General features: G+C 38.4%; 1 protein-coding gene across 3 annotated transcripts; it reads left to right on the forward strand.

Annotated features, from left to right (window-relative positions):
- The first annotated feature begins 4,141 nt into the window (after positions 1–4,141).
- Positions 4,142–27,213, forward strand: CFAP300 (cilia and flagella associated protein 300). Of its 3 annotated transcripts, none has more exons than XM_065045981.1 (7): positions 4,142–4,174; positions 5,755–5,836; positions 7,487–7,559; positions 13,331–13,497; positions 15,703–15,875; positions 22,426–22,492; positions 26,807–27,213. In XM_065045981.1, exons 2-7 carry the CDS (start codon positions 5,759–5,761, stop codon positions 26,936–26,938), a joined length of 690 nt encoding a protein of 229 aa, XP_064902053.1. In that variant the 5' UTR covers positions 4,142–4,174; positions 5,755–5,758; the 3' UTR covers positions 26,939–27,213. The 3 variants fall into 3 exon arrangements, with proteins under 3 accessions (XP_064902053.1, XP_064901906.1, XP_064901982.1); XM_065045834.1 differs by lacking the exon at positions 4,142–4,174 and adding an exon at positions 4,960–5,105; XM_065045910.1 differs by lacking the exon at positions 4,142–4,174 and adding an exon at positions 5,149–5,308.
- Positions 27,214–27,309: the final 96 nt, after the last annotated feature.

Consider the following 27,309-nt stretch of genomic DNA (forward strand, 5'->3'; position numbering starts at 1 on the left):
ACTGCCCCTCTGTGCAACTAAATTGAGATCTTGATCTCCCTGATGCTAATGGAAGCCTAGATGACCTGTAAACATCTACAGATAGACAGCTAAAATTAAGTCTCTCAAGCTGAAACACACGTCCAGGTCTTAGCTCTCATCTCCAGGTATAGTGTCATTTGAAATGCCCACCTGACCCCCAGCCATCAGTCTGGAGGAGCACAGGTGTCCTTTAGGTGTTGTGTCGTATCTGACAGCCCCATTAAGATGTTCCAGTCCCTTGAGGGATCTTAAATGGTAGAAAACACCAAGTTCAAGCATCTAGAACGTCAGTCACTCTTACAAATACCTTGACCACTGTCTAGAGAAAAACGGCCCATCCTGTAGCCTGGTGCTGCTGTACTCATGCACGTAGAAGGGAACGGAACCGTTACACTTCAAAGGAATTTGTTTTCAGCACAAGAGATGTGAGCATCAGAAATTAGTGAAGTCAAACACGTCTATAGGCAAAATTCAGTTCTGTGCTGGGTCACTAACAGAACACCTTGCAGTATGTCTACACAAGTGTCTATAAATAATAAGGAAAACAAACCCTCCCCCCCGCCATTAGTCAGAATCAATAAAAAACATTTAAAATTGGATTGCCGAAGCATTTGAATGCCTAAATCCAAGATTATTTCAATATTTCATATTAGGCAGGCAGTCACTGGATTAAAGTAATAAACAGTCTTTGGCACTTGAACAGACTCCAGAGTTGCCCCTTTCTCCTAAAGGCCCTAGCCAAGAAGTTATAGAAACAAATTCATGTTTATGTTCTCCAACTACTGTAGTAAAACTTTATTTTCTACAACAGAGAAACAGTTTCTGATATACGATTATCCAGATGCCTTGTAAGCTTTTGTATGTAAACCGTGTACGAGAGGTATGTATTACGTAAGCTGCGTGTTTTTGTATTGCAGTCTTAGAAGAAAGGGAGTATATTGCTGAACTCTCAAAGTGCAGGGTGAAATTGAAACTGGGCTTCCCAGTCACTACTAGTGTATATGAACAACACAGGTATTGCTTGGAGAGAGGAACAGCAGCTCAGTAACCTTTTTCTCCTGGATTTAAAAGAAACAGCAACCTATATCTAATTCAGAGAGAGGGTGTTTAGATACCAGCCTTCAAAGGAAAGATTTAAGGCAGTGAATCTCCAGGGAAATATGTAAATTGTAACAGAGAGGTGAGACTTAAGTGCACAAATCCTCTTTGTTTCCCTCTCAGATAGGCCTGGATGGTGTCAGAAATGCTGTGTTGAGTTTCCTGGGACTCATTCTAATTCTTACTGTGCATCTCCAGGCAGCTCATGTTTCTTTTTCGAGGACCAAAGAAAGTTTAAGCTTTGTAATACTTGTTTTGATGCCCAAACTCACTTTTAGTGTTTAACCTCACATACTTTCTTTACTACAAATCTCCAAATATTTTTTATTATTCAAATTGTAAATTATCTGTTTTGGAATCACTTTTTGAATAAAACCTCATAATAGGCTGTAGCTCACATATAAAGCCATATATGACACGTCCTTCAGAGGCAGAGGTTGTTAATGAAACAGTCACTCAGATATATTGAGTTGATTAAACTGAAACAGGCAACATGGACAAACCCAGCATAAACACAACTGTCTTTCTACCACACACCATGTGTCAGGCAGCAGCAAGTGGGGGGCTGCTCTGTAAGATGGGGTGAGCTGGGAGGCGAGGGTGACAGCCAGGAGACAGGGCAGTGGCCTCCCTGACACAGTCCCGTCCCACAGCACCCCAGCCAGAACAGCAGAACAGGTCTGGTGACAGCAACCACATTCAGCCACAAGTCCAGATCACCAGGTCAGTCTGCAGGGATGTGACAGGCTGAGTCTGAGGTCAGGCTCAGGATCGATGGAAGCCATGGCCAGGCACAGACATGTTGTCCACAGTGCTCCAGCTAGGAGCAGAGACAACAGCTGGGGCTCAAGTACAGCTCCCAAGCCAAGAGGATGAGGCTCCCACCGACGTGCCTTGCAGCTCTGTCCCACCCAGCTCTTCTCCTAGCTGCCTGATTTAAGGTCACAGCAGAGCAAGATCTGACTGCAGGAAGCCACATCACTGGGAAAAAGTATTTTCTGAGTCTCTACGGGGTCCTAACACCGTGATCCAGAAATAAGCTTGATGGAACACCGTTGGGTTAACTCAGGGGACATGACACCAGCCCTGGTGGTTGAGGCACTTTAGATGTAAAAGCTGTGAGCTTGGACTTTCTGATGCCAAAAGAGGCTATAATCCCAATCACCATCTTCCTGGGCTCAAGTTGCATGGTATGAAAGTGGCCATCATGAGCCCTTCAGTTGTGTTTTTAAATAAATCCTCTGGTAGTTCTCTGCAAGCAGAGGTGTTGATCCCTGTCTTTCCCTTAGGATCCAGAGCCCAGCTCCGGAGCAGACAAGGACTCCTGCCTTGCAGCCTTGGGTTACTGAAGGACAACACTTGCGGTGGGAGGGGAGAAAAAGGGGGAATTCAGATATGCCACACTCTTTCCTATTTACTAATTTAGAGATACTTTTAATTGGCTTCTAATTGGTTTCTGTCTCTCTCGCAGACGTGAACCTGAAGTCCTTTATCAGTGCAAGGGCCTAGAATTGGACATGGATACCCCGTAAATCATAAGTGGGATCTGAGTTTCACCATAGCATACAGAGCTTTCTGTCCTGGGAGGGTCTAGTCCTCATTACAGACAAGATGCAGGACCTTTAATTTACTCTCCATCAGACTTTTCCTACAGTATTTTAACACTGGAAAGACTAACTTATTTCACAGATGTATATGATAATTATACCTTTCCTCCTCCATTTGACTAATTCATATGGCTTAACTATCTCTCAGCAATGCTGAAGATCTCTGCAGGAGGGAGGGAGGAGCTGCTCTTCAGGTTCCCCCTTGGAACCGGCTGCTGCTCCCTCACTAGCTGACCTTTGCCTTAGAGACTGATGCACTTTGCAAAGGTGCAACAGGGCTGGTCCTCTGTAATTTAGTTTTTGTTTGCTATGGAAAGGCTGGTTTGTTTGCTCAGCACTTAAGGCCCACAATTTATTCAGGACTGTTAAACTCTTCAAAATCACATATAAGTAAATACATGAAAAACAAACAATGCTGAAAATTAGTCTGGTCAAAAGTGAGGGACTACTATTGCTTAATAATATGTACTTACCAGTCTTCATTCTGCTGCAGGAAAATATATTTTCCACCCTCTGAATATCTTCTGTGAGACCATAAAATCCTTAAAAGAGTACTGTGTTTAAAAGAGTACTGTGCCTGAATTTCTACTTCAGGCTGTTGTGAATGACATCAGTGGATAATGAGGTCAGTGTTTAAACTGAAAGTCCCAGTTTAACTTTTATTACTGTAAATTGCTTAAAACTGGAAATGTTGAATTATAAAACTCTGATAGGTAGATGGCACAACATTAAAGAAGTTAATTCCATAGTTAAGAGCTTCCTGTCCTGATCCTCCTGAGCCAGTCCTGAAGTCCTTACTCATTTCCTTACTCCTGATTCATCAAAGCATTTAAACGCTCTAGATTTCAATGGGATTTAAGCGCATGCTTGTTGATTCAACAGTTTTAATCAGAGAAAATCCTCACTGAAGTCAGTAGGAATTTTTGCTGCAAAAGACCTGAAGTTTCATTATTTTTTTTAATCCTGTATTTGAGTCCGCACAACTTGAAACTGAGAATTTATGTGTTTGTTAGTTGTTGCTACGCATCACTCCCTGCCCAAACCAGTTCTTTCACTCTGGCTATTTAATCTCTGGCTAGTAATACTAGTGGCAAGAGGAATTTAACAGATGGGGTAGTGCTGGAGTAGGTAGAGATGTGCTGAGAATAAGGGTGCAATAATTTGTTTCAGGTGTCTCCTTTTTAAATTGCATTTAAATACTAAGAAGAAAGGCACACTTTTTCTTTATCCTGTCTTGAACTGTCTCTACCATTCAAACATCTTGAAACGGTAGCGTAACTTTATTTTCTATTGTTGTTTAGGTGAAGGTAAAATTTTTGGACAAAAAATGGAAGTGTGTGGGAAAACACCTGGAGAAAACATAATGGAGAAGAAATAGGGGAACGGCTCCTCAAGTGTCACGTAGGTGCTACACAATAATCTGATCTGCTGAACTGCAGCCCACTGGTGTAAGAACTCTTTTAAAATATTTAGCGCGTATGTAGCGAGCAATGAATTCTACTGAAACTATGCTAAAACAGAGCTTCTTAACAGGCTCATGGTACCTATTTATTCTGGATTCCTTTGGTACCAGGCTGTTTGATGAACATGTCTGACAAGTTAAATCTGTAGGATGTCTTTCAGAGGCCGATGAGACCAAGGAGTGCAGGTCAGGTGCATGTCAGCACTTTCAGCTTTGCTCCCCACCGCCGTGGCACACTGTATCTTTCTATTCTGCTTTCTAATCAAACCAAATGTGATTCAGCTTATTTTTTGTTGTTGTTGGTTGGTTGGAGGGTTTTTGTAACTAGAAACAAACAAAACCACTGCTAAACTTCTTAGAAATGGGTCTGTGCTGTTTAGTCCAACCAGCAGATTAATGGGAAAATGACATTTTTGGATTTTCTCAGCAAAGTGAGAACTGGTTTTGGAGGAGGGGGTGGGTTGCTAAAGGATATAGCGTGAGATGTGTCGTGGCCTTCAAGTCTCATTGCTTTTCTTGCAAAGGGCAGGAAATTCCCCACATTTTGCAAGGTGTCTCTTGCTTTACTGGACTTTTAAAAATAACTTCCTTAAGTAACAATGTACTTCCCTTGAATTTTCCACTGGGAAAAGCCTGAAAGCAGGGCCTTGCTGCTCCCCAGTGGCTCAACACCCTGGGAAGCAAGAAGCAGCCCTGATTCGTTAGAGCTTCGTAATTCATAACTTTGTGCTTTTCATAAGTGGTTCTGGCATTACGTTATTCGAGGTGGTGTTGATTAAGCCAGCAATGGTGGTTGCTGCCTTTGGAGCCGGTCTGCTCGGCCCTCCTTTGACAAGCCTGGAAGAGTTTTCCTGCTGCAAAGACACGAGCAGAGGGGAGGGGGGCGAAGACCTGTGTATAATTAGGGGATTTTATAGGTAAAAAATCAAAGAAATCCCGTCAGAAAGGGGACGGGCGTGTCTTGCGGCCCGGCCCGCGCGGCCCCGTTTCCACGGCAACCGGCAGGGAAGATGTCCGCCGGGGACCGGCGCTGCGGCCAGGCCTTCGCTTTCCGCGCCTTGCCCCAGAAAACCTTTTCCTTTCTGGAGGACAGGGAGATCGGGGACCGACTCCTCAAATGGTGGGAGGGGGAGCCGGAGGGGTGGCGGGAGGGAGAGGCAGGCGGGGCGGGGGCCGGGGCCGGGGCCGTCACCGCCCTCAGGGCTCCGCTCGGGGCGGCCGCGGGCCCGCGTCTCTCTCCCCTCTCCCCCCGAGCCGTTAGCGGGAAGTCTCCTCAGTATTTCTGAGGCACGTAACCGCTTGTTGTGGGGTGCAAGGCGCTTATCCTTGTCTTCCAGAATTAGCCTGGATCCATTTCAGATTCGCAGCGTCGTTCTGATGCTGCTTGAGCAGCGGTTGTGCCATCCCCAGCCCTCCTTGGAGGCGGCTGAGGACAAAAAAAAAAAACAACAACAAAAACGTAGATCAGTCAGAAGAGAGCTTCATGTAGTGTACCTAGGCACATTTGCAGAGTTAATAAGTATCTAGTATGTCTGCAGAATATTTAATCTCATTTCTCCATTTCAGGTCCATGCAAGGCAGGATCACAGCACAAGCGTTCGGTTTTGACCAGCCGTTTAAGCCCTATCAAAAGGATGAATTTGTTATGGTAGTTCTAAGTCCTTTATATTTTAAGTTTATTTTTTTTCCATTAAATTGTAGCTATTGGAAAACTGCATGATGGCAAACTTCGTAGCAGTGTTAACATGCTATTTGCCTGCTCACTGTCTCTTTGAAAGTGGGTGATTTGGTTGTGGTGGTGAAGTCTTACTTTGTGAGTTAACTGCCAAGTAAAAATATTTTAATCTGTGCTAATGTTGCTCTTTTTTAAGAGGCAACAATTTAGTCAACCCAGGTTCCCAAGAATCGGAATCTGAACTGGATGCTGATCTTGGCCGCCACATTTAATGCTGGGAAGTCCACCCAAGGGGAGACTTCAAATGGTGTAAATGCAGCCAGTACCCTTGCCCACAGCTATTACTGCCTTGTCACAGTAAATACACCCAGCAATTAGACATGCATATGAACCACATATCTGAAAATTCAAGATTTAAAAATTAATTGAGTACCATTGCTTTATACAGCAATTGGGGGCTATCAGCTTTTTGAGACTCAGTTCTCTTACTTATTTTGTGTCCTTCGCTTTTGTTGTCTGCAAAGTCAAATCTGTTCATCTATTTGCAGACAGGAAAAAAAATAGTAATCTGTGGTTTTAAAAGCAGTGTGGTTTTTACATCTGTTGTTTTTAAAACAACTCTTTGATTTACTATATGTCTACTTTATATTGTTATCTGGATAAAGAATTCAGCCTCCTTGCGTTTTAAAGAAATTCACACAGAAATAAACCAATATTTCATTTCCTACTGATAAACATCTCAAATGATTGAAGTTTACAAGGTATGCATTTATCGTTTCAATGCTTGTCTCTTTTCAATTAAAAACAAAAATATGACGTTATGAACTCTGAGTAACTGTGAATTAATTGAGAACAAAGGGACCGTTACATTATATAGTCTGATCTCTCTGTATCCCAGAGAGGTGGTAAAAAGATTTGGTGACACCGATACTGAAAACCCATCATTTTCTTAGCAGCTTCTCCAATGATTATTGCCTCTTCTTGTATGCACATACATAAGTGTGGGTTTCCTTAATTGGCTTATCTACTTAAACTTGTCAGCTACCAACATTACTATGCATGTCTCCTTTTTCTTAATTCATAAATCAGTAAGATTGAATACTTCAAAACTTACTGTGGATCTTCTCCATCCCTTCAATAACCCATGGATTTCTTCTGTATCTGTTTAATGTTTTTTGTGTGTCTCTACACTTCTCCAAGCTTCAAATTTATTTACAAAATGTAAATTTTACAATCATACTTAGCATTTCATTTTTTACTTCAACAACATTGCATGCAGAGATAGAATTATTTCATATCTTCTTCCATTTTCTGTACCCCCAAGGTTTTAATGCAACTTTTTTTGTGTGTTCTTGATCTAAAAAGTGCTCTATGGTAAAACCTTAATACTGCCTGTATAAATATGTACATGAAGATATCTTGAATGTATAAAAGATACTTGCTACACAAACTTCCAAACCCCTGTATTTGGTGGTGCAATATTTAGCATCCAAACTGAAAGATCATACAGAAACTACTTACTAACTGGATCCTTATAATTTGCTTTGAAAGTATCCAAAGCACTATAAATGATGATTCCTATTTCATTTTGTTAACTTGTATTCTTTTATTTGAATATTACAGGCATTTTTTAATGATCAAAATGTGAACTCCAGTTTAAGGTTGCTCTCAGCTTCAGGACAATGGACTACATTGGGTAAATTTAGAATAAATTCATCTTAAATTTAAAAGTCTGTATTGTAACAATTTTAACCTAATTTACCATTTTGTAATAATGACAGTTCATATACATGTATCTTCATCTGGTGGAAATATCTTAAAGAATGACTTATTTTACTAAATAATAACAAAATATTCTTACCCAGTTTGTTATTAAATTGTCACATTTTGCACCTTTTTTTTTTTCCTTTGACCCCTGGATCGATCTATAAATCAAGGTACTAGAAGTGTTTTTAAATGGTCTGTGACATCAGGTTGACCTAGTCATGTGTCCGGACATAACCAACTGCATTAATTGTGGAATTACAATATTACCTTATGCAGATAATATCTGGAGTAAGACACTCTTCTGTAGGTGCAACCACTTTATTTAGGACAGGTCTGATTATTGCTGTGTTACAAATGCAAGTTGAGAGAGCAGAAGATGAGAAAGAGCACACCCCTGAGCTTGTGCGACTGTGCCATCTGCCCAGCAGAAGTGATTGGGGTGTAGAAAGAGCCATATGAGAGGTTGCTCCAGTTGCAGTCACCGCACAAGGTTGACTTCTACTTTGTTGACATATCTTTAACTCCTTATAACACCCCATTATGTCTGTAGATGGAGATAAAAGACTAAAAGCAAACAGCACATGATTTTATGGCACCACTTTGAAATTGTATTTTTGATTATGTAACTGACACACAAAATTTCATGGAAATTGCATGTGACAATGTAATGGGATTTTATGTATAATGTGAACTCTGATATTGCCAAAGTGATTTTCCTTAATAGGAATATTTTAAAATGGGGTAGCGGTAAGTCCTCAGTTCTTTTGGTTTGTCTGCAAGTACTTCACTTTGTATAAATATTTAATGGAGCTTTGGGAATTTTCTAACTTTTCCATTTCAACTCTCTGGAACTGGCATAGGTTTTCCCCACTATATACAATGACACTAGACATTACCACCTTTTTTGTCAGCAAAATCCATTTTCCAAACACTGTATCCAGCTATTAAAACAATTGAAATATATAACATGCAAAAAATATATCATGTTCCTCTTCAGGTACCTCTTTTTCACTCTGGCAAGCAAGAAGAAAATAAATATATTTCAAACCATGGGTAAGCCTTCTCCTGCTTTAGGCAAGAAATATTTTAGGCTATCTGTCTAGCCCATGACTTGCCAGTCCCTGTAGCGAAGGTCAGTAGGTTACATACCTCCTGTTAGGAGTGCAGGGTCACTCGCCAAGTATCCCAGCTTAGCTCCTGATTCTGCTCAATCGTCCACAGCACAGAAGCAACACATTTTGTTCTGAGGACTGGAAGGGTTCCTTTGCTAAATCCTGAACAGCTGGTATACCCCATTTGCTCTTAAAATTTCATCTTCCCATTCTTTGCCTATTTTTGGTGAGGAATGTTGGCACATTTTTCTATACTTAGTCTTCATGTGCATTTTTTGAAAATATAGTAAGAATTAGTTTTGTGTGGGAGGAGGTAAAAAATAATCTTCTAGTATTTTCTTCTTCAGACATGCCCATATATGAATCCAGATATACCATTTACTTGTCACTGTGGAGTAACTATTTTAGAAACAAGTTCCTGTTCTTAAGAGAAAATACTGGAAATGGGCTTACTTTGCTTTTTAGAAAATGACATAATCTGGGTTGATTCAAATACTGTATTTATTCCCTTGCAAACAAAAATGTAAGGGTTTTTTTGCAGGGGGGGAGATGTTTTTGGATGCATAATGTAAGTGGGTTTAGGTAGGTTCTTAGGAACCTCCCTTCTCCTCCTCACTGTGAGCTTGGGCAGAAAGTATTTACAGACCCACAGAAAGGTGTCAGCATTATATAAAACATCAACATAATATTACTTTACGAGAGTGTTTGTTTTCACAATCCTTTTGTCCTTTTCCAAGCTGTGGTCCCCTTTTATCTTCTCACTAAGAACTTTTTTTCTTTTTATTTCAATGGGTGTGGTTTCACTTTCATATTTATTTCTACCTCCCCTCTGTTACTCGTCTGTCTCCTTTTCCTAAAATCTGTTTCTAAAAGTTATTTGTTACTTTTTTTCTCCTGTGTCTAATCTCATTTTTTTCTTCTCTTGACTGCTTTTCGTCTGCACCTTAATGTTATCAGACCTTACAGTTTTCAGTCTCCATCTGTTAGATCAAAAGGTGGTATAAAACATGCGGTCCCCAAGGAATGCGACATGTTCCTCTCTCCCCAGCTCCCCCACTTGCTGGGATTCCTGGTAGAATCCCACAATAGTACATTGTCTCAAGGGCTTCAGCTTTAAAATTGGTTAAAATATAACATTTTAGGTAAATAATGCACAAGGTTATTCTCTAGTCTCCTTCATTTGATCAGACAGATACTTAACTACCTATTCTCACATCACTGACTTTTTTGTGTTGTCGTAGGGTTATTTTTTTCCTCTTTCCCTGGCTGCATGGCAGAGTACCTGATAGTTCTGACACATGCTTTAAGTCCTCTGTTCATCTCTTACTCTCATATTTCTTAACTAGAAGCAACAAAAGGAACAAGCTTGATGCATACCAACTTATGTCTTGAGTCTTGTATTTTCAAATAGCTGCATTGAAAGCTAAATAGTAGTTTTTCCTTGGACACATTGCTGGTTTTGCACCTGTCATCAGTCTTGGGGAAGCAGGAATATATCTGCTTAAGCTCAATTAACACTTGAAAAGTTATCTTCAAAGGGATAGGATTACTGTCTTTTTTTTGTAAATAAAAATTTAGCATATGCCTAAGAAAGACTTTTGACTTGCTGTATGTACATGAAGCTCTAACAATTGCTGTCTTTGGAATGGAGTTTTAAAATCTGGAAGGTAATCTTAACAATTTGTTAGGCTACTGTCACAGGTTATCATTTGAAAAAAATTTAGATATCATTTGAACCTATAAATCATCAGCTTGCACCTTTTATTTTTGAAATACCATCTTTTTAGTACAGAGCACTGAACTTGTATTATGTACATTATATATAAATTGTTTTGTAAACAGTTAGTTACAAGAGATTTCCCTGCGATAAAAATCTTTCTTAAACTTTGAAGGAATTCTAAATATACCTAAGCTGGGGCTTATGTGCCTCATAGTAGATATGCAAGGTTTTAATTTAAAAGTATATTGGCAGCACTTTATAGATATTCCAGAGCTGGCTGCTATAAGAAGCTTAATCTGCTTCAGTACTTCTCAGCTCCTTGTTTTCCAATTGCAGAGCTGTGAGGGCATTTCTTCTTCCTATTTTATTGCTCACTTTTACAGTGTTATTAAAACTGGTCACTCTTTTCCAGGAAATTCTGAATCTCCAATTTCAAATCTCACTACTCAAGTGGAGAATGGGAGCTTCCACTATATTTAAACTTTTCCATTTATAGTTTGGTTTTCTGAACTACTGAATAGATTACAAAGCTCTTGATTTCTTTTTCAGGATGAGAGTTTTCATAAAATCTTGCTTCAGAGCAGAAGTGTGTCTCCTTTCCTCCCCCTCCCACAATAAAATCCTAACAATTCAAAGGCCTATAAATAGCTCAATTTCTTACACTTTGAGCTCAATAACCAGGAAAATATAAGATGTCTCTTTTCTCTCCAGTCATTTGACATCTGATTTTTATTAGTCTGGACTCCGTTTTTGAATCATAGGTCTTTACAAAATCATTTCTACGTTAGAGGCTGATTTAGCTCTTTTTAAATCTCTTATGAAATAAAAATTGTGTCCCTTGGAAAGGAAGCTAGACAATTAGAAGAGTCTCATGACAGGGGGGCGGGCAGGAAACATTAATAAATAAAAATCAGTTGTAGGGTTTGGTTTTGTTCTGTTGTTTTTGGTTTTTGTTTCTTTGTTTTTTTTTTTTTTTTTTTTGTGAGGGGTTTTTTTATTTGTTTTTGTGATTGTTTTTTGTTTTGTTTTTTCCTTAGTTTACGAGGCTGTAAGTCATAGGTTTTTTTGACTTATGATTTTGGTTACATAATTTGATTATTCTTTTATAGTCACTATGTGGACAGGTAGAAGAATGTCCTTAGCCTTTTTTCTTTAATAAAAGGTACCCTTTTTTATAACCATATCTGTAGATGTGAAGCGAAGCAATTAAATGCCAGGATTTTCTTTATAGCTGATTTTCTTTACATCACATTGGCCCAATAAAATAATTATAAGATTTCATTCCAGTATTTTTAGCTTCCAAGCCATCAACTTGTAACTTCTCTTTAATTTTTTTATTAGTGTTGATTAGGTAGGTGGTACTGTTTCCATGGAGTTAGATACCAAAATGCCAATCCAAATTCACCTATGAATAAATAATCTCTGTGTAATAATATATGGGAGAAGTCCCAAAGACTTTTTGGAAGTGTGGCAGCAAGAGAAATTTTAGGTTATGCTATGCTTGCAAAGATTAGGATCAGAATGAACTGATAGGTGCTCTTGGAAGCATCATGGCTCATACATCCCTTTTTGGCATGTTTCTATTCCTGAAGTCCTGTCACCTAGAGTGAAATTTGGACATCTCCTAAATGCTAGTCTTCAGTGATCCTGTGGGTCAGTTTGTCAGGACACCACTTAATTTTATCTTTAATTGTGTGGGCAGAAGCCTTTTGATATTGTGATGTTGTTGACCAGTCTCCCATCAAGGGGAACCTGCAGAGGAGAAAAGATAAGAGTAAAGTCACGGGAAGCTGGAATGCTGAGAATATGATCTCTGCCGAGATGCTTTGCCCTGGTGTTGCTTATTCGCTCTGTTCATGCTCACTCGTGGCCTCCTCCCCTCTCTAGTTCAGAAGCACTTTGAAGGGTATTCAGGGGGACTTGGAGATGAGAACACGGTGTAACATTTGGTCTGAACACTTGGACTATAGAGAACAAACAGAACTGGACTGAGTCCAAAGCTTCTTAAACATGGATTCTAATGCTATTTGAGATGCCGTAAGTTATCTAACACCATGCATACAGATTTGTAGCTGTGACACTGTATAGAGAGAAGATATGTGCCCTTATGGAAAGATACCTCACTAAGTAAAATGCTGTAGGGTATCTCAAATGGCAATAGATGTCCATGAGCAACAGGATCATCTCTTGGATATATATATATATAAAGTGCACTTAATGATTACAGAGATAATACTTCTGATTCATACAGGAACTGCTGATAGTACCTTTTTCGTCTCCTGAAATAGCTGGTTAGTAAAGCTTACAGCTCCAAAATAATTTTTCAAGAACACCAGATATAATACTTAACAAAACAAAGATTTGTCTGGGCTGTGTTCAGTTTGGTTTTCACTTTGTGGGGTGCTGCTAGCAGCTATTGACTTTTGTACTTCATCATGCCAGATTTGGTCTTTGTCCGCAGACTCTTCAAGGCTTAAGCTGTGGAATATGATTTTCTAAGGGTGTGACCTAATGTGACTTTGAGTTTCACATGGTGTTTCATGTATTACTTGTTTCAACTGATAACATTGCCAACAGAGGGAGCAAACACATGAGCCTTTATAGAAGGTAGTATTCAGATGAATTTAATGTTTTCTTTGTGCTTGTTTCTTTCTTAACTTTCTTTTATTTTGAAGGGACCGTATGATTGAGTCATACTTATGTGATCTGTATTTTTTTAAAGAATATGCCTCACACAACCATTTAGAGAAGATGAATATTTCCACACTGTATCAAATTATGAATTATTGTAAAACCCTTAGTACATGGAAATACTCCTATTTTATTTATAGCAAGAGACTTGAAGTGAAGCCTTCCTATATATTCCAGGTTCCAAAGTGATAGATATTGAAGCTACAGTGGTTCCCTGTACACAGACTTCCATGTCATTTTTCGATCGCCTATACTCTGAAGGAGTTGTTAGAGAAACTGGAGACATTGTGAAATGTTATGATGACTGTTACGATGATATTCTCATCTCTGATGAATTAAGGAAGGTCAGTACAGCAATGAATAATTTCTTACCATAAAGACATATTTTTCATGGTTGGTTTGTTTGTTTGTTTGTTTCTGACAATGCATACTTTCCATGCTAAAAATGGGCATTGATAATCATGTGATAGAAAAGACCGAGGCACTGCAGTGCCTGAATGTGTGAAATCAATGGCTGTTTTCTAGGTGGATCCTCTTTCCCTTTTGGGTGGGAGAGAAAAGTAAAATATTCTTCTGCCCACTCTTGTCTCAAGCAGCTTGTGCTTGGGGGGGCAGGGGAAATACAGCTGCTCATTTGCCCAGGAGGGGAAGACAAGTGGTGCTAATGGACACATTCCACGAAACTCAGAGCTGTGGGTCCCCACAATCTTCCAGGTAGTGGATTAAATGGAATGTACTTGTAGCTACATCCTGAAGTGTTCCTGGCCGGAATGCTGACCGTATCATATGTGAAGGCGTTTAAGTAAAAGCATCCTCATAATTTTCACTGAAACGAAGGAGAGGAAACTATGAAAAGGGAAATTAATTTTCAGTGTAACACTGGAAAAGGACTAAATATAACTCCCAAACAGGCCTGCAAGGTAAAGACTGTTTGTTATACTCCAGTGGATGTGTTAGAGTGCAGATTATTCTGAAAAAGAATCTAACAGTGACACCTTCTTAGTCAACAGATGTCTTCACTGTGTTTCTTTTGACTTCATAACCTAAACAATTTTTTTTTTTTTTTACTTACGTTTGTTTAGCATTAGCATGGTGTGGGAGAACTGGATTTTGCTCTTCCTTGTGTATATAATCACCATAAGTACTTAATAATTATAGAGTTGCACTCATTTTCACTTGGCAAAGCCTTTGAAGGCAACGTATTTGAACCAGTGACACTGGTTACGGGATGTGGCCTGAAATACTGGTCTGTCTTGTAAAGTTCTGGGAAAAGGAGAGAACTCAAGCTCATGTTTGAATTTCAGCTGTGGTTTGTAGCCTAGCAATTCAAAATACTTTGTATTTATTTATAAGTCGGGTATGTGTGAAATGTTTTCTGAAAAGTAAGTATATTGGATGTAGGAAAGTTAGAGGCAACATTTAAAATAAGCTATCATTGGAGTTTCAATCTCTTTCCATTTTCCTTCCCTTGGAAGGGATGTGTGTGTCTGCATTTACTAGTTGAAGGATTCACATTTGTTTGAAATGAACGTGATTCCTACTTGTAAGACATAACATGGCAGAAAGAACGCAGAGTGAAAATCTTCCAGGAACTGACATTAAACCAGTCAGCGCCCAGGAGGGCAGTCTGTAGGGGGCAGCAAACTGCCTGTCTCCTGTTGTCAGGAGTGGCCTTCAACCTGCACAACTCCAGGTGTCTGCCCTACCTGCCACACCTTCACTTGCTTCAACCAAGAAGGGGATTGGGATCCATATTAGCAGCTGCTGCCCAGATCCTTCTTCACTCAGGTTGTGTAGTGATGTTATAAAGAGGGCCAGAGAGCAGGAAGCTCGTGTCTAGCTTTGCCCAGTTTGCCTGGGTTGGCAACTGCAGTTCGGCTGCTGTGACTCAAACATGTTGTAGCCATACTGAGTTATGATTCCTGTCCACCCTTACAGTGGGCAGTGTCGGGACTGACCAAGCAAGTCCTCTGTGTTCACATAATATGCTTGGAGGCAGCTGGATAGCACGTCTGGTTTATCCAGGCTACAGATAAATGCTCCCTAGCGTCTGCAGTGAAGAATGGTGTGACTTTGAGTGATCTTCTCTGGGAGATCCTTGGGATTCCTTCACTAATGTGAGATACCTGTGTAAACTTAGAGTAAAAAAAAGCAAATGTAGGCAAAGTTACCAAAGACAAACTAATTGGCATTGACTGACATACCAAATATAGCTAGATTATATTCAGATTATTGATTGTTTTGTAAGTGTGATGGGCAAGTAACCAGTGAATAACAAGACTCTTCAAAAATCTTCCCTTATGTCTTGTGGACACAGATCTGTCAGTGATTCTTCTTTATATAGTATCTATAAATTTTGTACATAATTGCATCATTGGAAGAAGGATTTAGAGAGAAGTACTTACTTATTTCCATCCCTAGTTCATGTATTTTATATGGACATAAACTCTGTGTGACATATAGCAAAGTAGTTGCACTGTTTGTAGACTTAATCTCAAATAAGATATTTTCCTCTATTTGACTACTTTGTCGTTTTCTTGTTCCACAAGGTCTTGCTTCTGGAAGATTCAGACCATTATGACTTATTCAGTCAACTGGATCGCCAGGAATTTCTGTTCTGTCTTTTTAAGCATCTTTGCATTGGAGGGACTCTTTGCCAGTTTGAGGATGTAGTTGACCCGTACTTAGAAACTACAAAAGCTTTATATAAAGACTTGGTGAGGTAAGCGATTTCTGTTTTATACAATTGTATATGTATGTGCTATGTATAGATACTTTGTGTCAATTTGTTTAAATTTATTGTGCATTATTGCTTCAAACATGGAGCTGTTATTTAATCAACCTACAAGCTTATTTGTGTTCAACTATCAAAAAAACAGGTAACAATGGAAGTAGTACAATAACAAAATATAGGTAATCTTAATAATATTTTAAAATATTACATATATGAACGTCGATGTTTTGTAATTCACTCCCATTTTAAAGATTTTTGTTTCTGTAATGGAAAACATGACATGGCACTGGAACCAGAATATGTTCCCATTGCCATTGACAAAATATAAACAATTAAGTGTTGGATGTATAGTCTTGGACTACTTTCAAGCTGCTTTTGGCTTAGGATTTAAAAACTGAAATATTTAATTTGACACACATTTTTTGACAGGTCTGCTGTATGGAATTGTTTGGAATTTTGTATTTTTCTTTTCTTGAGATTAGAGGTGATTGATCAGAGGTTCTAACTCAGAGAAAAAAAAAAAGGGGGGGCAATTTTTTTCCTGGTTTTGATATTTCCATATGCTGATTCTCTGATTGACAAAATTTCTTATTTCCTGGCCAGTGGGAAATGGAATGTAGTTGTTGGTTATGCAAAGACTCATTCCTAGCTAAACTAATGGGAATATGAAGATCATAAATGAGATTACTAAAATTTTATATTATATTACACTTTGCCACTAAGTATTTGTGGGATAGTATAAAGAACAATATTAACCTAAACAATGGAAAACAATTGCAGACCTCTGACATGTGAGCTCATACAAGAAATCTCATAGAGAAGATACTAAGTCATGCACCCGAATGTACACTAGAGAGGCTTCAAATTGCTTAGTGTACAGATTGGTATTTTTCTTCCTTCTCAGCTCTATTTGGAATGCTGTGATAGCCAACTGTTATTTCATCTCCTATTTTAAGATTATACAAAAGCATATTAGGAAAAAAGTCATGTAAGATGTATTTGCCATTAAGTCTGTTCTTAAAATATTTTTGGTTAAACTTAAGAGTAAAATTTATATATCTGAACAAAGATACAGTGAAAGGATTAGACCCAGTGATTCTTGATCACCTGAATATTTCTTCACTTCTGTAGCACTTGTGTATAGCTTGCTGTATTCAAACAAAATATTTCAAATATTTGGGGGATTTTTTGTGTTCTTTTTTAATACTTAACCAAAGAAGCTTACAAAACTTTAATAACTTCTAAGCAGCTTTCAGATTTCACAGTGGTCAGTACTTTTCAGGGTCCAAGTTGATTTAGTCATAGGCTGTTTCCCAGGTTCACCTAAAATATATTATTTAAATAGGAGTAAAACAGCTTATACTTTCAGAGAAAACACTGAAACAGAGAAATTGAGCATTATCAGTTTTCCAGTAAGTTTTTTTAGAAATAGCAAACTTGGATTGCTGTATTTATTAATTTGAATATTGTGGTTAGTCACCAAAGCTTTCCATTTAGTGTAATTAGTTCTGATATTTTCATATCATACATAGATGGAGATCAAGTGGGTTCTTTAGAAACAGAGTATGATGTAAAAGGTTCTATCAGTGCTTCAACTCTACCCTCCTCTTTTTTTTAAATCGTTCTCTCTGCACTTGGAGCAAGCTGTTTGCTACCCTAATCCTTGGCTTTAGCTGACTCTGCATTGATCACAGCTGCTTCTGCTCTTGTGTTATTGAACTGACTAGGACAAAGCACAAATCCAATCAGTTCCTTCACTTCATTGCTTCCCGTTGCTGTTGTTTTCTAACAGGTTCATGTTTTGTTCTAAGCCACTCCTTTTCTTTACCTTCCTGTCTCCTTAAACCTTTCCCCTTCTTTTTCCTTTTCCTGCTGTAAAACCTGATAAGGATGTCAAGTAGTTCTTGTTAATTTTTTTTTTTTAAAAAAAAAAAGCAGCTGCCAAAATCTTCCTCACAATTTCATCCTGCTTTCAAGGTTTGCTTTTTCTATACCCTCAACCTGTTCCCTATTGGCCCTTCATATATTTTTGTGATTTTTTTTCTCTTGTATGCTACTTCTTTCCTTTACACAATATCACAGAAAGCTTTTCAAATCCATTCCTTTGTTTTTTGGTGTTTGGGTGGGGGGTTTTTGTTTGTTGTTTTGTTTTTCCCGTTGACAGCTTGCTTTGTATCCTTCAAAGTTTTAAAGTACATCTACACAGTTCATGTGATATAACTGTTCCTCAATATTTATCTACCACATGTCTCTCAATTTCCATGCTATAAATGTCTGCTGGTTTCTCACTGCCAGTGGAGCTGGCATTAACACTGACTAGCAGCTGAAAAAGAAACTCATAATTTAACTAAATCTTTTATCTTGCTTCTTTGATATTAAGTTCTCTGTTGGTCCCATGAAAAAAGCTTTTGATCTTGACCTTTCAGACTTTCTCTCCTCCTTCACAATCATGGTTATCTCCTGCTTTGCCTCATTTCTCCCTGCCCCCAGTTTCTTGAAAATGATGTTGCTGTTTTATTGCCATCTTCTTAAGAGAGAAAAAGCCAGTGAAAGGATAAGCAATGCAGCTCTGAAGAGGGACACTCAGGTCACAGTCTTGACTTTATTTCAAATTCTAGTCCATATTGTACACTGTGTTACTCCATTTTTGCACAAATTGCACCAGAAAATAAAGCAATGAAAACTGTTTACCAAACAGTTCGCCTTCAAATTCCTGTTGAAAACCAACTATTATTTAAATTATTCTTTTCTAGACTCCTGTCCTCCATCTGGTTTCTTTTTGTCTTGGATTGCAATCTCATTGATACTTTCTACTCTTTATAACGTGATACTAAAAACGTTTTGTGGGATTAAAAATTCTGTAAATGTATTCTTCTTAAGCTTTCATTTTTATGTCTTGAGGGCTCAGAAAGCTGGGTGAAAAACAAATGATTAGTACATTAATTATTAACTGCTAGCTGATATGCATTGAAAAATTAGCCCCTACAGATGAACTTAGACAAATCATTATAGAATCACAGAATGTTAGGGATTGGAAAGGACCTTAAAAGATCATCTAGTCCAATCCCCTTGCCGGAGCAGGAACACCCAGATGAGGTTACACAGGAAAGCGTCCAGGCAGGTTTTGAATGTCTCCAGAGTAGGAGACTCCACAACCTCCCTGGGCAGCCTGTTCCAGTGCTCTGGCACCCTCACTGAGAAGAAGTTTCTTCTCATATTTAAGTGGAACCTCCTGTGTTCCAGTTTAGACCCATTGCCCCTTGTCCTACCATTGGTTGTCACCAAGAAGAGCCTGGCTCCATCCTCCTGACACTCACCCTTTACATATTTATAAACATTAATGAGGTCACCCCTCAGTCTCCTCCAAGCTAAAGAGCCCCAGCTCCCTCAGCCTTTCCTCATAAGGGAGATGCTCCACTCCCTTCATCATCTTTGTTGCCCTGCGCTGGACCCTCTCCAGCAGTTCCCTGTCCTTCTTGAACTGAGGGGCCCAGAACTGGACACAATATTCCAGATGCGGTCTCACCAGGGCAGAGTAGAGGGGAAGGAGAACCTCTCTCAACCTACTAACCACCCCCCTTGTAATACACCCCAGGATGCCATTGGCCTTCGTGGCCACAAGGGCACAGTGCTGGCTCATGGTCATCCTGCTGTTGACCAGGACGTGCTTGTAGAAATATAAATCACCACTGCTTGGTCCTGTAACAGTTTTTCTCATGGAAAAGAGCCTTGGCATGAAGAGTTACACAAAGTGTCTCTAGTGCCAGAGTGACAAACCTGTTATGAGCTTTTTCCCACTTCTCTTTCTTATAGCCTTTTTTGTAGCCTTTCCTGAGTTCTAGCTCCAGGGCATTGGCAGTCAAAGTAGTTCCAAATGGTTTGAGATTTCATTTTATTACAGCATTTCCATGTACATTGCTTTATGATGAGAGAATGCAATAATCTTTTGAAATTAACCACTCTAGATATTTTACAAGCACAACTAGGAAATTCCAAGTACAACTATTTAATGGCAGACATTTTCTCCTTTGTAGAAAAGATTAATAATTACTTCCTAATGAATTCATGTACAACTTGTTGTCTTTTACTAATCCAGCAGTAATTAGTCTGTGACCAGTTAAATCCATCCAAACTGTTAGCATTGCATCATGCTGTGTAATCCAAATAATTTCAAAATCCTTGTTGTAGAATTTTTGGTTCAGTTGAAGAATACATATAACTTCTCAATACATATAACCTCTGAATCTTTGTTGATAAATCTTGTCTGTACTTAACCCTGACAGTGTCTCTCCATGGCAACAGCCACTGTAGGCTCTTATAGTCATTGTTGTGTTCTTCCTTCTGTGACATCTCCATGACTTTTCCCCCATAATAAATGAATTTATATGAAAGCCCTGAATTGTTCTTTTAATGTTTGGAAAGATTAATAAAATATTGCTAGTAAGGTTAGGATATAAACAGAACCCAAAGTGAATTGAGAGATGATAAGAAACTTTGCTCTTCATAAAAAGTGAACAGATGCACATTAAAACGATGAAGGAACTACCATATTCAATAAACAGTTTAGAAGTTAACAGTTTGAAAGAAGAAAGGGGGGTATTAGGACTGTTTGTAAGGAAGTACTATCATCTTCAAGAAGACAAGGTAGTTTTCTTCTAAAACCTTTTTTTTGGGGGAAAAAAAAAAAGAGCAAATGAAATTGTCAAAGGCAAATTCCCGGTTTCTTTCAAGTCAGGAAGGGATGAATCCCATCTGATTTTGGCAGATATATTATTTTGCCTTAGAAATGAAGAAAAGTACTAGAAATAAACACTCTGAAAAATGGCTTACAGGAAGCTAAGGACAAGAGGAAAATTTCTGAAGGGAGTGGAATAAAGAGGAAGCTTTATTTTCTGTCACCCCTTACTTTGGTATCCTAGATCTAAATCACAGAAAAATTAAGAAACCAGAAATGAAAAGTTACTGTTTTCAGACACAGGGATGTGAAGCCAGAACACAACTGCAGCTTTTGAGGGTGTTGATGTAAGGTAGAAAGTGCTGCTCCCACTGACCTTCTCTGCCTTGTTCTGCAAGCTGTCACTCTTTCAGCAGAGACAGTTAAACAGTTCCTGAACTGCTGCAGTTTACAGCCTGGTACGTTACCATAAACCCACATCTAGTTTAGTTTATCTTAATGTGCTGGTCTGTAAACTGCAGTGGTGCAGGAGCTGAGTCATGAACCAGCTGAGCTGATCCCGGTTGCGAAGGCAGTCGTTTCCAGAGGGGTGGTGAAGCAGACAACTGGGGCCAACTGGGGTTTCAGCAATGCCGCCTTAATCCCCTGTTGAGTATATCAACATGTCAGTTCAAAAAAAAAATTCCAGGAAAGCCTCATTACTGACTCACCACAGGAAAGACCAACTTCACAGTATAGACTTAATTCATACACAACTGTGTCATTACTTTACAGATGAAATCAGTTAATTGGAGACTCAATTTCTTTTATTGGATGGAGAGATTGAATCAACAAAGAGAATGTTGAGTTGATTTGGGGTTTGTTCTTATAAAAAGAAGCTCTGCAAAAGCAGCAGTAATAGGGGCGTTGCTGTGACAGACAGCTTGGAGCTGGTGCAGTGCACAGCTGGGCTTGTTTTGGACACACATCTTCCAGCAAGCTGGCTACATTGGGACCCTTCCCGGGAACAGAACCTGTCTATGACAAGGCAGGTTTTGAGCTACGAATTTTGTGGAACTGTATGATTATGGGATTTATGAGGGTCAACGGCTCCTCAGTGAGTTAATGTAAATAGGAGTCTGTGAAATTACGTAAATTAATAGAAGTGACATGACCTAATTTATGAAGAGATGTAAGTATAACTTAAAGCAGACCTGAGGAAAAGTGATACTTCAAAAATACTTAGTGTTATTAGTAATTATAATGGAAGCAATGGCAGTCTTCACAACAAACACAGTCTACAAATACAAAAATCCAGAACTAATACCATCCTAAGTTGCATAGCTATCTATATATACAACGACCCAAAGGAGGAAAAATGAACCTGAACTGTAATTATATTAATTAAAAATGAGCTAAAGTCTGCATTTCTTTACCAGTACTGTTGCTGCTTCTTGTGGTCTGTATTAAGATGCAGTTCACTTCACAGTTTTTTTTCTCAAATAATATGTGAAAAGTTTTTTACAAAATGTTTAGCTGAATAACTTTTCATAGCTATCAAAATGCAAACTTTGTGTTGGAGTCATGTAGACCTGGGTAATATTGCTCTGATTTAGTAGCTGAAAACAGTGAAACCAACTCTCATGACTAGATACATTCAACAGTTTTCAGTACAATGTCTTAGTATTCATATTCTCTAACAATGGCCAACGTACCTTTACATGGTTAATGTGGTTGATTTCAGTTTTTAACTATTAATTTGAACTTGATAATATTTGAGTGAAAACATGGTGCTTCTGTTAAAAATTTGTTTATTAAATTAAGTATTCTTATAATCACTGCCTATTGTATGTATTAAGTATGTATTATTCCCTTGTATTTCAGTGTTCGAAAGGATCCTGAAACAAAAGAAGTACATATTATTTCTACAGTCTTCAGGGTGTCTGCATATGTAAGTATGAATATTTTTTTGGTACAGGAATTTATTGGAAGCAACATGAATAACATGAAAATAGTGAATTGACATTTACACAAAGAAAGCATAATATTCCATTTTAAAGGGTTATTTTTCTATAGTTGTTGCCATTTTTTAATATGAACTCTTTCCCTGATCTCATCCTTTCTTGTCCTCTTTACTAACTCTTCATCAGCAACCACCAACTAGAGTTGGCTCACTAACAACAGGTTTACTGGATTACACTGGAAATCATAGTAGTCATCTAGACACTAGTTTATGAAAAAGACATATGTATTTGGGTCTGAATAATTCTTGGGCTTGATCTACCTGAGTTAGCACAGAGGTTTAAGAATCCCCTCTTGACTTTGTATAGTTCTGTTTTCAGCAATGTTGCTGGAGCTTTCTAAACAGTTTGTATTGCATCTGTTTCTGTAAAGACTGCAAGAAGTTTAGTGCACAACGAGGCTGGGGGGTGAGATGACTGCTAGCTGCTTTTCCCCTCCCTTGCCAAGTATCACTCCTATCTGTTTCTCTTGCAAAATCATACATTTACCATCAAGATAAGTTCGAGAACTGTCTGCATGTTTATGAGATTCAGCATATCTGTCATTTAATTGTTAGAGTAGGATGAACTACTACAAATTCTTCTTGAGTAACCAGAATATGTAATAATTAAATGTCAGATAATGTTCCCGCTTTCAAAAGAACTGGCTGATGTCATTTCAGACTGCACAAACTTCCCTGTAGGTTGCCAATAGCTCTGTTGTTCATCTGTGGGTCATCATCTAAGTACTATGAGTGATTCATAAAAGGCTTTTGAAAGGTTTTGAAAATAAGCACTTTATGGGTGTATCAAAATTTACCTTTCTACGAGGCTGCAGACTGTAATAAAAATAAAATAGAAAAGCAAAAACCTGATAACTTGGTGTTCTTCTGTTATCGCTGTTTCCTCCCTGTCTCTAAATCAAATGTGTTGATGTGAGCTTTGCAGATTTCTGTGTTTAGGTAGATGCATGATATTTAACAACTCCCATCACTGTCTCTGCCACACATTTAATAACAAGTTAAACAAACAAACAAACAAACAACCCACACACAAAAACCCAAAACAAAACAAAAAACCCCACAAACTTCAGCAGCTTTTTTGAAAACAAAAAAAATGGACGGACAAAACAAAATCCAGCATAAATACAGAGCATGCTATCCTCCCTGTAGCCTTGAGGGAAAATTGGGCTTTGCTGCACATTCTGAAAACCTGTGAGGTGAAGGAAAGTTCTGAAATTCTGGTTTCCATTTAAGAACATCCTGAAGAATATTATCTCAGAATAGAGAAAGATTTAAATGGGTATGTCTAGTACTCTTTAAACTCTACTTGGAAATTACATGAAGGGCACGTACTGGAACATAAATGTCTTGTGCTTGTGATGAAAAGTTTCTCTCAAGGAGATGACTACTGCAGTAGATTTAGCTTCTGAGTTCATTTGGTAAATAACTGTAGGGTGTGTTATTATAATGTGAATGTTGCGCTGACAACTGTAAAGCCATGTTTTCTTGGTTTGTATCTGAAAGAAACAGACATACCCGCTTAGCCTGATATAAAGTAACAAAACAAAACAGAAAAAGCTGTTATGGTAAAAGTGATGTGAAGCTGAGAAGCTGGAAGAATGCTCATTTTTGCAAGCTGGATTAATCAATGGACAAATAAATATATTTGTATATTTGCACAAGTACAAATGGCATCAGGAATTAAGAACTTTACGTAACACCATCATTTCTTTTTTGTTTGGTTTTTAAGCTGTGAGTAAGAAACCCTGGTTTTGGAAACAGTATCTGAAAAAGCACACTATCAGAGATGTAAATATTGCAAGGTATTAAGGTGTAGTTGTAAATGTTCAACATCAAAATTCAATGGATCTGGGCATTACAAGAGAAATAATTTTAAATCTTGTGACCAAGCAGTCTGTGGAACTCCCAATACCCTTGAGAACTCTGGGGCTTGCACATAATGAAACATTGTTACAGCTGAAGTATTTGGATGTCAACTGGTATTTTAGAAGTTTATTTACCTGAACCCTAAATCTGGCAGTGTTAGCAATCAGTGTAATACATAGTTTATGCAAAACCTATTTTTTAAAATGTTATTTAAATGATGTAGGTTTGAGAGGTTCATCAGTATCTTTATTTCTGTATTACACTATGCATTATTCTGTGCATGTGGACTCTTGGATCATCAGCTGATTACATGTGTTCCTACAAAGAAAAAATAAAATAATGCTACTCTAACATCAGTAAATCAATTCTTACACCCCTTGCATATCTGAACTGAAGCCCACACTGCTGATGGAATTTGTATGATTCCTAATTCATGTACATGGATCCTATTGCTCTAAAAACAGAGTATGTCTGTGCAAATCCCAGAGCCTTTATGCTTGAGTATTTTAGTGTTTTCAAGACGGCTTATACCAATTAAAATGAATTTAAGAACCCTTTTCATTTAATTAGATTATATTTATTATTTACCTTATACCAGGTTTGGTGTATTCTGGAATTTCTTGAAGCGCCTCATCTCCAGAACTTAACTCCATTTTGTTCTTGAGTTCTTGAATAATTTTTTAGCAACCTAACACTGCCTCTGCGCAGGCAAAACCTTAAATGACATTGGTTGGTTCCATAAGGACTGCTGGAGTGGGATCTCCAGTAACAATGGGAAAATAAGTTTAACCAGCAATCACATCTTGACGATGGTCTTCTCTTGCTTTTTTTTTTTGTTTTTGTGCATAAGCTTAAGTTATTTTTGGATCAAACTACAAAAGCTTTTTGATGCTGAGTACTGGAAAATCTTAAAGCTTGGTCTCCTTGCTGTAATTGCAAATCCAGTGTTTGTTATACACATATCCCTAAAACACACCTGAAGAGAGCTTGGCATCTTAATATTGGACCTACAGAACTTGTATGCTGCATTGCTTAAAATCAGAATGCTATTTTCAGCTTGTGGCATTTGGCTACCTTTGGAAAATGCTGTGAATAAACATTAACAAAACTCTACCTGTCTTAAATAAAGCTTTTATGGTGGTGCTTATCTTAATTTAAGATTTATGATCTGGAACAATCCCTCAAAGGAAGAGACAGAATATATGATATGGTGTTCATCCTCTTTGAAATAACAGGAGAAAATGGGACACTAGCAGCAGCTACTGGATAAATTCACAAATGGTCCTTGGGGTAGAAATTGGAACCCAGACCTTTTCCTTCTGATCTGCTTTAACCACTGAGAGGTGACAGGGTTTTTTGTTTCCCTGGTCCAAAAAAAAGATGGATTATTTTATGCAAATGAAGATAGCTTCAACAAAAGAATGTGAGAGATGTGCCTCTAACCTGGAGTAGTCTGTAGTCCAGGAGTTTAAAATTTTCCTGGAGAAAATGGACAATATATGCAATATAGCAATTTCCCTCAGGAAAAAATAATGGGACAGAACCTAAATCTCTTCAACTGTTGTATAAAGTGTTGGGGAGTGGGAGGAAACTGTTTTATGTTTTAAAAGAAAGGAGGTATCAGCTACGTATTTGTTGATGTAGATATAAATCAACACTCCATCTAGTATCTGGATCCCTTCTGGATTTGAAGCGTGTGTCGAGATGCACTGCTCTGGCAACACTGAAGATTTATTGACACGTGCAGACACAGGATGTCAAATTGAAGAGCCCCGTTCTTGTGTTGGTTCTTAGCTGAGCCTGTTCTTTCAGAATGAGGATTTTGGGGCTAGGTGCCCAGATTGCCCTCAAACACTTCCTGAGGATCAGCACACAAACTGTTTTCAGTAACAGCTGAAGTTGTTAATAACAGTTGTAATTAGGGTTTTCCTTAAATGCAAGTATTTAAAACTGAACAGATGCATTAGCAAAGGTTAAGTGAAAAAGAATTACTGATAGAACAGCTTTATGTATTAACATAGAATCCCTAAATGATTTTGTTTCAAAGGAAATTATTGGACCCCTGTATATTTAATCATCTGTATTTTACGCTCTAACTATGTAAACACATATGTTTAACTTTACACTTTATATTAATATTACATTTACCTCAAGGTTATTGGAACTATTCAGACAGAACTACTGTGCATTTTGTAGTGTCAGGATCCTCATGGAGACATAATGCTGCTCAAATAAACTATGACGCATTCGTTCTACTTTGCCATGAAATAAACTGATACCATTGGAACAAAATGATGCATTTCATTCAGATTTTATTACTTCTCTCATGGGTATCCAAGTTGTCTCTAATACTGGGGTTTTTTTACTTCCTTTCAGGATGATCATGGCCTGTGCTACCCATCGAGCAAAAGCCACCAACAGACTTTCGCTTACTTGATTGTGGATCCCTGCAAGCGACACGTGCACACTCTCTATCACTGCTTTGGTGGAGGCTTATTTAGTAACTAGTTACCAGCCTGGCTCTTCTCCAGTTCTATAATGGAGGCGCCCTGCTCTGTGCACGGATTCGGGCTGAAGTTTCCCGGCTCGCTCAGGAAGGACGTGCTGCTCCATCACACCCTCGGAATGGCCACACGGTCACGTAGATGTTGCGACGGGGGTAGCAATAAAAGTTTTGTGTAACTTTTCTGTATTGAAAAAGCATACTGATTGAAGCTGTTTTCCTGGCAGTTTTGTCCTCTCTTCCCTCACCCGTTTTATCTAATAAAAGGTTGTTTCTCTGATGTCTCATCCCTTTACGAATCAACTTTTCAGATCCACAACATGGTAAGTGCAGGGGCAGGCTCTCGAGTCAGTGAAATCTTTGTGGAATTGGTACA

The sequence above is a fragment of the Columba livia genome, chromosome 1, assembly GCF_036013475.1.
Source record: "Columba livia isolate bColLiv1 breed racing homer chromosome 1, bColLiv1.pat.W.v2, whole genome shotgun sequence".
Lineage (NCBI taxonomy): Eukaryota > Metazoa > Chordata > Aves > Columbiformes > Columbidae > Columba > Columba livia.